At 25.6% G+C, this 12,235-nt stretch overlaps 1 protein-coding gene across 3 annotated transcripts in view; it reads right to left on the reverse strand.

Moving 5' to 3' along the window:
- The window catches only part of LOC134831712 (serine/threonine-protein phosphatase 2A regulatory subunit B'' subunit delta), a 39,876-nt gene that overhangs the window by 12,761 nt on the left and 14,880 nt on the right, over window positions 1-12,235 (reverse strand). For all 3 annotated transcript variants that reach the window (XM_063845632.1, XM_063845555.1, XM_063845706.1), the window contains exons 2-3: window positions 8,417-9,544; window positions 5,451-6,796 (exon numbers count right to left, since the gene is read on the reverse strand). In XM_063845632.1, the coding sequence (XP_063701702.1) occupies window positions 5,451-6,796; window positions 8,417-8,462 (1,392 nt within the window). In that variant the 5' untranslated portion in view covers window positions 8,463-9,544. The remainder of the gene's footprint in view (window positions 1-5,450; window positions 6,797-8,416; window positions 9,545-12,235) is intronic.

Here is a 12,235-nt window from a genome sequence, read left to right on the forward strand (position 1 = left end):
ACAAAAAATGTGTAGAGAGAAATAACATGAAGTTCAACTTTTGACTAAAAACAAGACGCGACGCGTAGGAAGGTGAGCAAGGCAACTCCATTCCAGCCGAAAAATTATTAGAAGTTGATTTAAAAGCAGCTGTTAATAGCTGAAATGATTTTACGGATAATAATATTTTAAAAATATTTATTTAAAAATTTTATTTTTAATTATTTTCTCTTCAAAATATTAAAATTAAAGAATAAAAATATTTTAAATTTCAATTTGTATATTTTTTAATTTTTTTTTTAAATATTAAAATTTAAGAATAAAAATTATTTTATATTTTAAAATTTTATTTACATATATATTTTTTATGTTTTGAAATTTTTTTCCGAATATAAAAATAATATATAATACATAATATTAATATAATTGATAATAATATATATTTTTTTTTAAATATCAAAATAATATTTTTATTAACATTTTAATTTTTTTATTTAAAAATTTTTTATATTTATTAAAAATATTATAATATTTTTATTCAAATAATAATAATTATTTTAAACTAAAAATAATTAAATTTGAAAAAAAATAATATATTTTAAAAATTTACATTAATTTTAGAAAACGAACCGTATCAAATTTAAATTACACTCAAATGATACTTTTTATTATTCATTTTATTTATTCGCATGTCACTCGATTAAAAAGGCATTAAAATAAATAAAATGATAATAATTGTACTTCGAATTGACTTCAAATCGTTTTAATAAACAACAATATGTGTTACAATCTCTCTATCTCAATACTTTTTTTTTCGTATTTTGTACTAACATATCGCATTATAATAACAATGCTTTGAAAAAAAGTATGTTTATAACCATATATAAATAAAAGTCTATCATTTGTTGCTAAATATTTTCATAATCAATTGACTTTCACTTTTGTTCGGTATTATGATACGTGATTATAAACATATAATAATCGATTATACCTTCACTCCTATTCATGTTGCTTATTCAAAACGTTTTAAACAACAACAATTTCTATAGAAAAGGTAACTTTTGGTATAATTTATTATTATTATAAATATAAATATATGAGTGAGATGCAAGAGATAGATAAAGTTAATAATATTTTGCAATATATATAAAAATATATGTTAAGTATATATATTAAAATTTCGTTTAATTATAAAAAAATAAAATAATATTTAAATTGTTTATGATAGATAATAAAATATATAATCACTCGATAATGAATATTTTCTCATTGAACATGATTATTCAGTATTATTATTATTTTAATATAATATAATTATTAAACGAAACATTAAACTCGATTGGAACTGAAGTTCATCTTTATTTATATTTTCATTATAATTATTTATGTTACGTGCGTATACTTGTTTTATTTTGTACCAAAAACATTTAAACAAAACATTGAACTTTGCTGCAATGTTTTTTTTATTTTACAAAGACAGGTTTTATTTACGTGTGAAATTTTTTTCGACGTTGAACGTGATCTACATGATGACAAGAAATGCGAAAATTTCTACAAAATCATCATTTGAATATATATAATATTTTATACATATATGACTTTATCTGCTAATCTTTTAAAATAATTTACAAACTTTAAATTTTCGAGTTAAATGAGGCACTTTATATTTCTCTGCCGTACATGCCTGCAAGATTAATGTGACGGTATCAAGAGAGAAATGAATGATGATCGCCCGATGTAAAGTAAATACATATCATAAACGCTTTTTCATGTAACGACGAGTGAAATGGCAGAAAGGGAAAAAATAAATGTCTCAATATCTATCTTGATCAAGAGTTTTGTAGCAAAAATTATGTGAACGTGTACGAAACGACGTCGAAAGCTTCTTAATGTTTAATTTATGGTCACCAAACACGAGACTCGTGTACTTTTAATTTATTTATATACTCAAAAGTTTGACTGAAACTCATGATGTCGTGTCATATTTCATGCGAAACAATCTAGAATAACTTGACAGCGCGTCTTATTTTAATGGAGAAAAGTTTTCTATGCATTAAAAGTATGGGTCGTCTCCATTTTTTGACGTCATGACGCCTTAGTTTAATTACATTTCGTAGTTTTTGTCACATTCACTTTTAAATAACTTTTTAAATATTTAGTTGTAAACCTTTTCTTATGTACAAAAACATCATTAATTTTCGGTTTTTACATTAAAGGGTGACACTTTTCTTAATTATTACACGTACTTTCATAATTTTTTTATATTTTTTAATTTTTTTTTCACTTACACTTTTAGTAGTGAGCATGATGGCAACAACATCATATCATAATTTTTTGATTATTTGAAGAAAACATTTTTTTTGTAATTTAATTACACTTGCAATTTGTGCATGACGTGAAATTTTTGTAAGTTCCTTTTTGGCAGCTATCCAGATACTGTTTAAACTTGATAAAAAAAAGTATTCTTGACGGTTGTCTGAACCAATCTGCATTTTTATTGTTGTTGTATACGAAAAAAAATTTTTTTTTACGACATTTCGGTTTATTTATACATCATCATGATTATATAGATACGTAATATTATTATTAAATTATGTCGTCGTTGATATCTTTCGTTTTTTTATATGGTTCCGATGAAATGTTGTTAGTTCCGAAGTTTTATCTAATAAATCATCTGCCATCAAAAATTGAAATGTGAGCACTGGCATGATAATAAATGTATGTAATATGTTCAAGGTCGCACACTGGAAGCGATGTGCAGCGGAAAATTTTCCATTTTTTTTTTTGGCTCGTAGGCAATAAAAAAACGGAGACGTCTAGAAAAATTTTTGGCAGTCTGTCTCGAAGTTTCTTTCTTTGCGTCAGAATGGAAAAATATTTACAAAAGAAGAAAAAAATGTAATTTCCTCTTGAAATTTGAGCACGCACTCTAATTCGTCGTCAGACATTATTTTACATGTCAAGCATAAAAATATGTGCTTTAACTTGTGCAAGCAACCCTCAACCTATATAACGGTCATATTATCATAATTTATGTTTATTGTATGTACAACAACCCATTTTCCGTTTCATAAACAGAAAGATTTGCGAATAAATTTTGGATGTATTGAACTGTGCAACAGAACAGAAAAAATGGGTTTGAGTGATAAAATATACAAAAGCGTATTTTTTTTGTATTAAAGAATTTTCTGGAAATTCTTTAAAAAATTGTTGGAATTTTTTCTTTTGTTTAACTTTTCTTTGTTATATTTTTCTGTTGAAAAACTAAAAAAAAACATTTTATTACTTTTTATTTTTTTTTTAATTTTTCTTTATGATTCTTCGAAATTTTATTTTTTGTTAATGAATTTTTATAATATTTTTTTATTTTATTTATAGTTAAAATAGTAGAATTAAAAAATTATAAAAAAATATTTTTTTATAATTTTTTAAATTTTTAATTCATTTTAATTTAATATTTAATTTTAGAAATATAATTTTATTTTTAAAAAATTAATTTTAATTTTAAAATATTTTATTAATTTTATTTATTTTTTAAAAATTTTAAATATATTTTGTACTTTTTTTTTAATTTTTAAAAATTATTTAAATTAAAATAAATTAAATTTATTGATTTTAAATAAAAATTTAAATTAATCAAGAAAACAAATTTTTTTTAATTTTATAAAATTTTAAGAAAAAAATTGAAGGCAGACGAAAAAAAATTATAATAAAATATTTTTTTTATTTTTAATGCATTTAAAAACTTGATGAATTACCAAACAAAAATTAATATTAAAAATTCTTGCACGCAAATTATATAAAAAATTGTAGAATAGCAAAAACACAAAATTCTTTCAAAAGTATTTCCTCAAAACATCATTAAATAAAAAAAATATTTTTTTTTTATAAAAAAAAATCATTAAATTGCTTTTGAGGTTAATCGCATGTTTCTATTTTTGCCCATAACAAAAAAATCTGTTGGTCGACCCTCGTTATCTAATTTGGACAAAATTAATTTAAAATGGATTGCGATCGTTGTCACTTCCATAAATTCAAGTTGTACGAAAATTGAGACATATAAAACTCTCAACAAACATTGAGAAATATTTTTCTGTGGATAAAACTTTTGTTAGTATCTGTCATTTTTTATATTTATTGTAAGCCGCAAAAAAAGTGTCAATCATATAAAAAAAGAAAAAGTTTGTAAACTTTACGATTTTCCTTCCAATTTATTTACTTAGGATTTTATTTTTTTTTAGAAGGAAGAAAAAGTGTCAACAACCTCTTGAACGGAAATAAAGAAAAATTGAAATTTAAGCATTTTTATTGATGACCGATAATTTATTTTCCTGATTGAATACGGCAGATCGATATTTCATGCGATATTGTTTAAAAGCCGTGCAACGATGGCGTGTGTTGAAAAAAAAAGCAATATTAGGTGTCAAGTCACACGCAGTAAATAACTCAATTATAACGTAATATTTATCTTCTTGGAAAATTGTTATTTCGCGTTTGTTGGTTTTGCCGATCGGCGGCTCTTATGTAACATTTTATTATTATTATAATAATTCTTATTGCCTTTTTCTTTCACGCAATATAAATGCTTGCGGCAGAAAAAAAAACAAAAAAATAATTTTGCTTCCAAAAGTTTCGATCAAGATAAGTTTTGATAAAGTAGCTTATATGGGGTTTTGTGATATTTTATTACGCAAATGATAGAAATCGGCAGTTATCATCACATTGCAAACACAGGAGATTTACATAACAAAGGGTCGTTTTGCATTTAAATGGCAATTTATGATAAGATGACGATTCTTTAGATAAAAGTTTTTTTTTGCTCGATAAATAAATTGAAACTTCCGACTGATGTGGGTAATAAATCATCGTTAGATCAAGTTATTAATTTTAAGGCTGTTTAAAATTTTGAATTTTATACTTTTGGCTCATAAAATTTTAATTTTATCTCAAAAAAAATAATTTTATTGTAAAAAAAATAAAATTCATTTAAATTTAATTTATTTTTAATTTGATTTTTAATTTATTTTTAATTTTAAATTATTTATTAAGCAAAATTAATTTTATTTTTAATTTAAAAAAAAGAAAATTTTTAAATTAATTTTAATTTTAGTTTCAAATTAAATTTTATATATTTTTTTTAATTTTTTTCAAAAATAATTTTTTATCATATTTAATTCGAGTATTTAATTCTCAAATAAATTAAAAAGTTTTTTAATAAAAAAAATATTAATTAAAAGAAATATATTTAATTTTTATTTTAATATTTTAATTAAAAATAATTTTTATTAATAAAATTAATTAAAATTATAAATTAATTATTTAAAATAATTTAATAAATTAAAAAAAAATTTTTTTTGTTTAATATTTTTAAATTATTTTTTTTTTTAAATTAATAAAGTATGACAAACAAAAATTTAAATCAGCCTCATTTGAAAAATAAAATAAAATAAATAATTAAAAAAAATACTCACGAGTTGTGGCTTTGGTTCAGGCTTCGGTTTAATCGATGAAATGCTGTTGCTGCGCACAGTTTTCACCGTTTTCATTTTCTCCGGCGGGGCTTTCTCGAAAATTAGCACGCGTTCCGCGACAGATCCGCGTGACAAAAAAGGTCTAACAGGACTCGGTGTATTTTTTGCCGTAGCATTTTTGATGTCGTCAATATCCCTCGCTTGATTCCTAAAGGGCATTCGTGCCGTTGCAACTTTATTCACACTAAAAGGCTTTTCGCCGTCTTTCGCGGAAAAAGTTTGCACATTGAACATCGGAGTGTGATTCGGTTTGGCAGGCACGCCATTGAACAGCTTGATCGCTGGCTGCCCATTTTCGAGAGGTTGTGTCGACGACGACACGTCAGGTTGGGAATTCATGTTGCCCTTGTCGGAGAGACCGTGTGAGGTAATAACTTCGGGTAGCGACGCGACTTTTTCGTTGTTTAACACAGTGCCCGTTTTAAGAGCATTGATGAGACGTTCCTCTTCGCGCGTCACTTCGTCAAGCAACTCGTGCTTGTTGCTGTTGGGCGTCGTCGTACCGTAAGTACCGGAAGTCTTTTTGCTGTTGCTGACACCTGTGCTGGCATTACTGCTTTGTTTCTTGACCATATCAGACTTTTCTGGTACACCGTTACTACTTTCGCTATGATTACTACTACTAATTTGGTTCGAATTGTTGCTCGTGCGATTCTTCAGGGGCCAACTAGGCACGTGATTGAGGAGATGTTCGGGCTTGACGGGCGTTTGGGGCTTTTGCTTTTGCGGAAGAACGTTGTCGATTGTGTCTTTGAGCACGTCAGGAACGTTTTTATTGCTACTCAGTCCATTACTTGTTGCCGAACTCGATGGCGGAGCAACGATGGAAGACGATTGTGGCGGCTGACTAGATTGTCGCACGAGATTCGTGGGACGTTGTGATGCGGGCGGCTCGCTACTGCTGCGTTCGAACTTTTGCAGGACGTGCGCGATGGAATTTCCTCCGGCAGTGGGCGAATTTTGACGACGTTGTGCCGCGATCCGAGCCTTATCTTCGTTCACGAACGAACTCACGAGTTTGCCTAAGTTGTTATTGGACAAATCGGGCGCTTGCGAGAGAAGTTCGGCGACGGGAGACGCTTGCGACGTCGGACTGAGGGCTTTGTTGAAGCTGGGCCCGCTATCGGAACGACAACTTAGCAGTTCAGTGGGCGACAATCCGGATTTCTTCCACGATTGGTAAATTTGCTCGGCATGATCTGAAATTTGTTTCGCTATGGATTCGATATCTTCTTGGTCCTCGGTGAAATTTCTCACATTGGAGGGTGACGTGGACGAGCTTTTCGCTGTGGCAGCCATTTTTCAATGTTTATTTTTTTTTAAATTTGCGAAAGAAAAAAAGAAATGTAAGTTTTTTTTCCTTTTTCTATTTTTTTTCCTTATTATCTTTTTTTTTCGTTTTAATTAAAACTTAGACGAATACAAAAACATAAAAATAACACAAATCGCGGTTATATTTCCATACATTTTTTCATTGTGCATTTACGATGACACTATTCTTTTTTTCCTTGGTCCAAGTTTTTTTTAACTGTTTATTTTTTATTTAATTTTTATTTACATTTTCAATATTTTTCAGTACGATAAATACACAAAAAATGAAGATTTTAATGAAAATAACGAGACTTGAACTGAAAAACTACATCATCACGACCAACAGCTGATGATATCGTTAAATGAAATGGCGACGTTGGTGCTTATTTCTTACAAAATTCATTTTTTCTCTTATTTTCTTTTATTTTTTTTTATTTATGTTTATGTGCTTGAACTCGTTTTCCTTCTCTTTTGATTAATACTTTTTAGTCACTTTTTCTCTTGATGTATTTTTTTTAGTCACTCTCTGCATTTGAGAAAAGAAAATGATGATGATTAAATTATTACAGTAATTCATTTAAATTTCCAGACAATAAAGTTCAATCAATAACTTGATGGTGACAATTTTGTGGATTCTCTCTTTTTTTTCTCTTAAATTTATAATTTTATTATCAATTATTGACAAAAAATAAACAATAATGTGCAATTTATTATGTGAATGTATTCCTCTCTTGTTTTAAATAAAATTAAAAAATAAAATAATAATAATGGACAATAATAATTTTTTTTTTTCAAAAAAAAAAAAAAAAAAAAAATCAAAAAAAAAAAAAATTAAAAAATAAAAAAAAAATCAAAACATCTATAAAAAAAATATTTAATGAGAAAGACACACACACATTCAATTAATTTAGTTTGAAAACATCTATCGAATCATGTTATCTTTTAAATATATATAAATAAATTATACACATTATTGTTAATTTTTCATTTATATTCGTAAAAAAAGAGTAGCGTTCATTCAAAAATTTTCTATTATTATTTTGATTTTTATGATGATGTAAAAAAAATGTTTGTTAGAGAATAAAAAAGAGAGAAGAGCTGTGAGTTGAGCGATGAGATGTGTTTGGGTTAATAAAATAATCATAATATTACATAATTAACTTTAATTTAATTTACATCGGTGTACATAAAAACATTTGATGATGAGTTGAACATGTGTTCTTTTTAAGTAGAAAAAGTTTTAAAAAATAGAGATTTATGTTCTGGTTTATTTTTAATGGAAAAAGAAATTTTCTAAAATTAACCAAAAATTAATTTAAATTAAATATTTTTGAGTCTCATTAAAATTTTAAAAAAATCGTTTGTTTAAAAATAAAAGAAATTAATGCAAAAAAATTTAAATTAAATAAAAAAAAGAGAAATCTGTGTGGGGGTTATCTCCATCGCATGTGAAAGAAGATTTGTTTTAGATTTAAATTTGCAAAAAAAAAAATGTTATGCGAAGTGATGTTAAATACGTTCCAGCAAGCCAATTTTTTTTCATGCACACAATTTTTTTACTTTTTTAAGCCACAAACACAAATCATCAAACTCACTTAGTTCAACAATTGATTGATAGTGATAATTGAAGGATTCATTCATTTAGGTATTTTTTGACAATTTTAATCAATTGAATTGGATCTTGCGCCATTTGATTGAACTTCACTGTGCGGTCGTCAAATCCCTCGCTTAAATCCCCTACGAAATGTGCCTTAATATTTTAAACTCACTTGAAAAACCAAAAATTATCTTTTTTTCTTTATTCTGTTTTCAGGCAACGAGTAAATTGCTGTGATGCGATGATGAAAAACAAAAAAAAATCCAGGCTTGTGTTTGTGTGGTTTTCCACGAAGATGTCTCTCTCTCCCGCACAAACACACACACACAGAGAAAAATCGACGGTAGATGAGCAGGTTACGTAGGTCGGTGTAGAGATTCGATCAACACGTTAAAAAATTTTTCTATTTTTAGCAGAGTGCGGCGTTTTTTTGTAGACAGAGACGAGAAAGAGATTCTTTAATAGAGATTTTCACCATTTATCTTTTTTCTCATATTTTTACACGTTTTTTTTCCTTTTCAAGTTGATGCCGTAAACTACTTTTTATTACAACTTTGAAGGATTTAATTTATATTTTGCACGTTTTTCTTTGGGGTATTGACGAGTTCACTTTTTATTTTTCCTTTTTTGATTTTTTTCTCTTCACTTTTTTATTTTATTTATTTTAAATAATTTTTTTTGCTTTAATATTTGTTGCACATTATTTTTTTTTTCACTTCCTTTCCTCGTATTTTTATCACTGAATTTCTTTGCTAATTAAAAAGCAACCGGAAATCTAAACTCTTATGAATAGATTTTCCTTATCCGCAAGTTTTGCTATTTTTGTGTCGTGTAATCCGCACACCGCTAACTGAGTATTTATTTATTTATTATTTTTGTGAGTAAAAGTGATGATGTGAGGTACGCACGATACAAACTACGCGAAACAACTGTCGCCTGGTGTAAATTTTCAGAGTGTTGGAGCACGCCGTCTTTCTCTCCAACTTTATGTTGTTGTTTTTTTTTGCTTGTTGCTGTTGATGTTTGAGTGTATTTTGTCGGCTCGTCTCACTGCACTACTAGTAGATGTAAATTTAACTGCAAATAACGAATATTGGCGGATGATGTTGAACAACAGTTGCTACGTCTGAAAATAAAACAGAAAAATAAAGAAAATTAATTTACTTCGATGGGATTTTTTTTTTTCGTTTTTTTTTTTAGGTAATTGCTTGATGATGTGAAGAGTGCGAGAATCATTCAATCAACGAACGTTCATGAAATGGTGAAAAAATTGGAAATTTTCTATCAACGGATATTTGACATTAAGGCGAAGGCAATGAAGAAAAATGTTTTAACTTATTTTTTTTTTATTAAAAAAATAAAAAAAAAAAAAATTTTTTTTTTTAAAATAAATAAAAAAATATTATTATCTCGATTATTATAATTATTTTTTAGGTTTATTAAAATAAATAATATTACATTTTTTTAATTTTCAAAAATAAAATTTTATTTGTTTTTATTTTTTTTAATGATGTTTTAATATTATTGATCACTAATTTTTAAAATTTTTTTATTTCTTTTTAATTTAAAATATTTTTTTTTTTTAACAAATAAAATAATTTTATCATGAATTAAATATTTTTTAAAATTATTTTTCTATGATTTAAAATATTTTTTCTAATTTTTAAAAATTTAAAATAATTTTATCATTTATTTTTTTTTTTTTAATTTAAAATTTTTTTCAAAATGTTTTTTTTAAATAAAATAATTAATTTTTTTTTTTTAAAATATTTTATTAATTTTAATTAAAATATTTTTTTATTATTTATTTAATTTATTAAAAAAATTAAATATTTTAAAAAATTTGTATTTATAATTTTTAAATTTTTTTAGTTTTTAAAATAATTTTGATTATTATTTTTTTCTCGTTTTGAAAATTTCAAAAATTAATTCTTTAAGTTAAAACAAAAAAAAAAATCTCAATCAAGATAGATTTTTTTAAATATTTGAAAAAGAATTACACGTGTAACATTTTCACTTTTTGCTTTCACCTCACACTTGTTTCATTTTCAGTAACTTATGGGCGAACTTTCTGCCATTTACAACGACAACAGATTCCTAATCCTCGAATAATAATGTGTCGCTAAGATATTTGTGACAATAAATTTTGTTGACGAACACAAATGACAGACACGTGAAACCATGTTCAATTTTATGGGAAACATTTAGCTAAGCACACACACACGATCTCGCATCATAACAAATCTTAATCAATTTGTTCCTTTTTGCCAGTAAGTAAAAGTATGTTTGACAACGGTTACTGAGCTGGAAATGTACTTGAATTTATTCTGCGGAAAGAAAAAATAAAACTTAAGCAGCAAAAAAGCACGAGAGAGGAAAAAGGCATCATCATAATAACAATAAAGGCAGCGGAAAAGAAAGGAAGAGAAATAAACGATTGACGTCAATGCTTCTACTTCTTCTTCTTCTACAAGAGTCCTTTTTTATACGATTTTCCTCAGCTCAAAATACTGATTGAAAGAAAGCTACTAAGAAGCGGATACGATAAAAAAAATGCTAAGAAGCATCTTTTTTCATCTGACGTGTCAAATCAATCACTGACGAATTCAATGAAGGAGGCTCGTGATATTTTTAGCTTAACGACACGTGTCTTCGCTCTTTTTTTATAATGAGCCTGATTTGACTAATTGTCGCATATTGTGTCGACTTGAAGAGATTCTTAAAAGTTTGTTGCGCAACAAAAATTATTTACGACACAGTTAATCTCCCGATATAGACAATCATGCGGTATAACCTTGATGGAACGTGCAAGTCTTTATTTCAAAAGACAGAAAAAAAACTGAACTAGTTTTTATTCGCTCATTAAGGCAAAAATCGTGAACCGGCATTCGATAATAGTAATAAATTTAAAAATAAATGAATGACAGTAATTAATATTCGATTAGAATTCCAAAATGAGCTTGGTGCTAATGAACCATGAAGTTGTAAGAAATTTATGTTTCGCATTCAAAATATTTTAATTTTTAAAAAAATATTTTTTACTTAAAAAACTTTTAAAATAAAAAATTTAAAATAATTTGAAATCTAAAAAAAATATCTAAATTTCTTAAAAAAAGTTAAATTATGAAAATTTATTTTAAAATTAAAAAAAATTAAATATTTATGAAATTATTTTTGAATTATACTTAAAACAAAATATTTTTCAAAAATTAAAAAAATTTTCAATTAAATTTAAAGTTAATTAAATTTTAAATTAATTTTTTTTAATTATAAATTTTTAATTAATTTTTTTATTTATAATTTTAATAATTTTTTAATTATTTTTTTTTATAATTTTATAATTTTTTTTTATAATTAAAAATAATTTTATAAAAATTAACGCTCTGATAATTTTTTAAAAAATAATATTTTTGACTAATTAATTTTTTTTATTTTTTTAAGGATTTTTAGACATTTAAAAGAATTAATGATAGAGCTTGGACTTTCGTGAAGGTAAGTATCATCACACGTAAAGTGGCATTAGTCGACAAGGTCAAAACTGAATCTCGTATATTAAAGAAGAACCTTCATATTCTTTTAAATTTTCGCATGACACAAATTTTTCACAACGTTAGAAACTTTCAACTCATTAAAGATAAAATTCTTCTATGTAAAGACCAACCAGGTCGTCGTCTTCATTTCGCACACATTTTCAAGTATATAGGAAATGTCTATCAACATATTCCGTACTCTTAATTAAGTCAAGTCAATTATTGACAAGCATTCGATCTACACTCAAAGTACATGATTTAAAACAATTTAAACTTATTGCTAATTT

Source organism: Culicoides brevitarsis, chromosome 1, assembly GCF_036172545.1.
Source record: "Culicoides brevitarsis isolate CSIRO-B50_1 chromosome 1, AGI_CSIRO_Cbre_v1, whole genome shotgun sequence".
Lineage (NCBI taxonomy): Eukaryota > Metazoa > Arthropoda > Insecta > Diptera > Ceratopogonidae > Culicoides > Culicoides brevitarsis.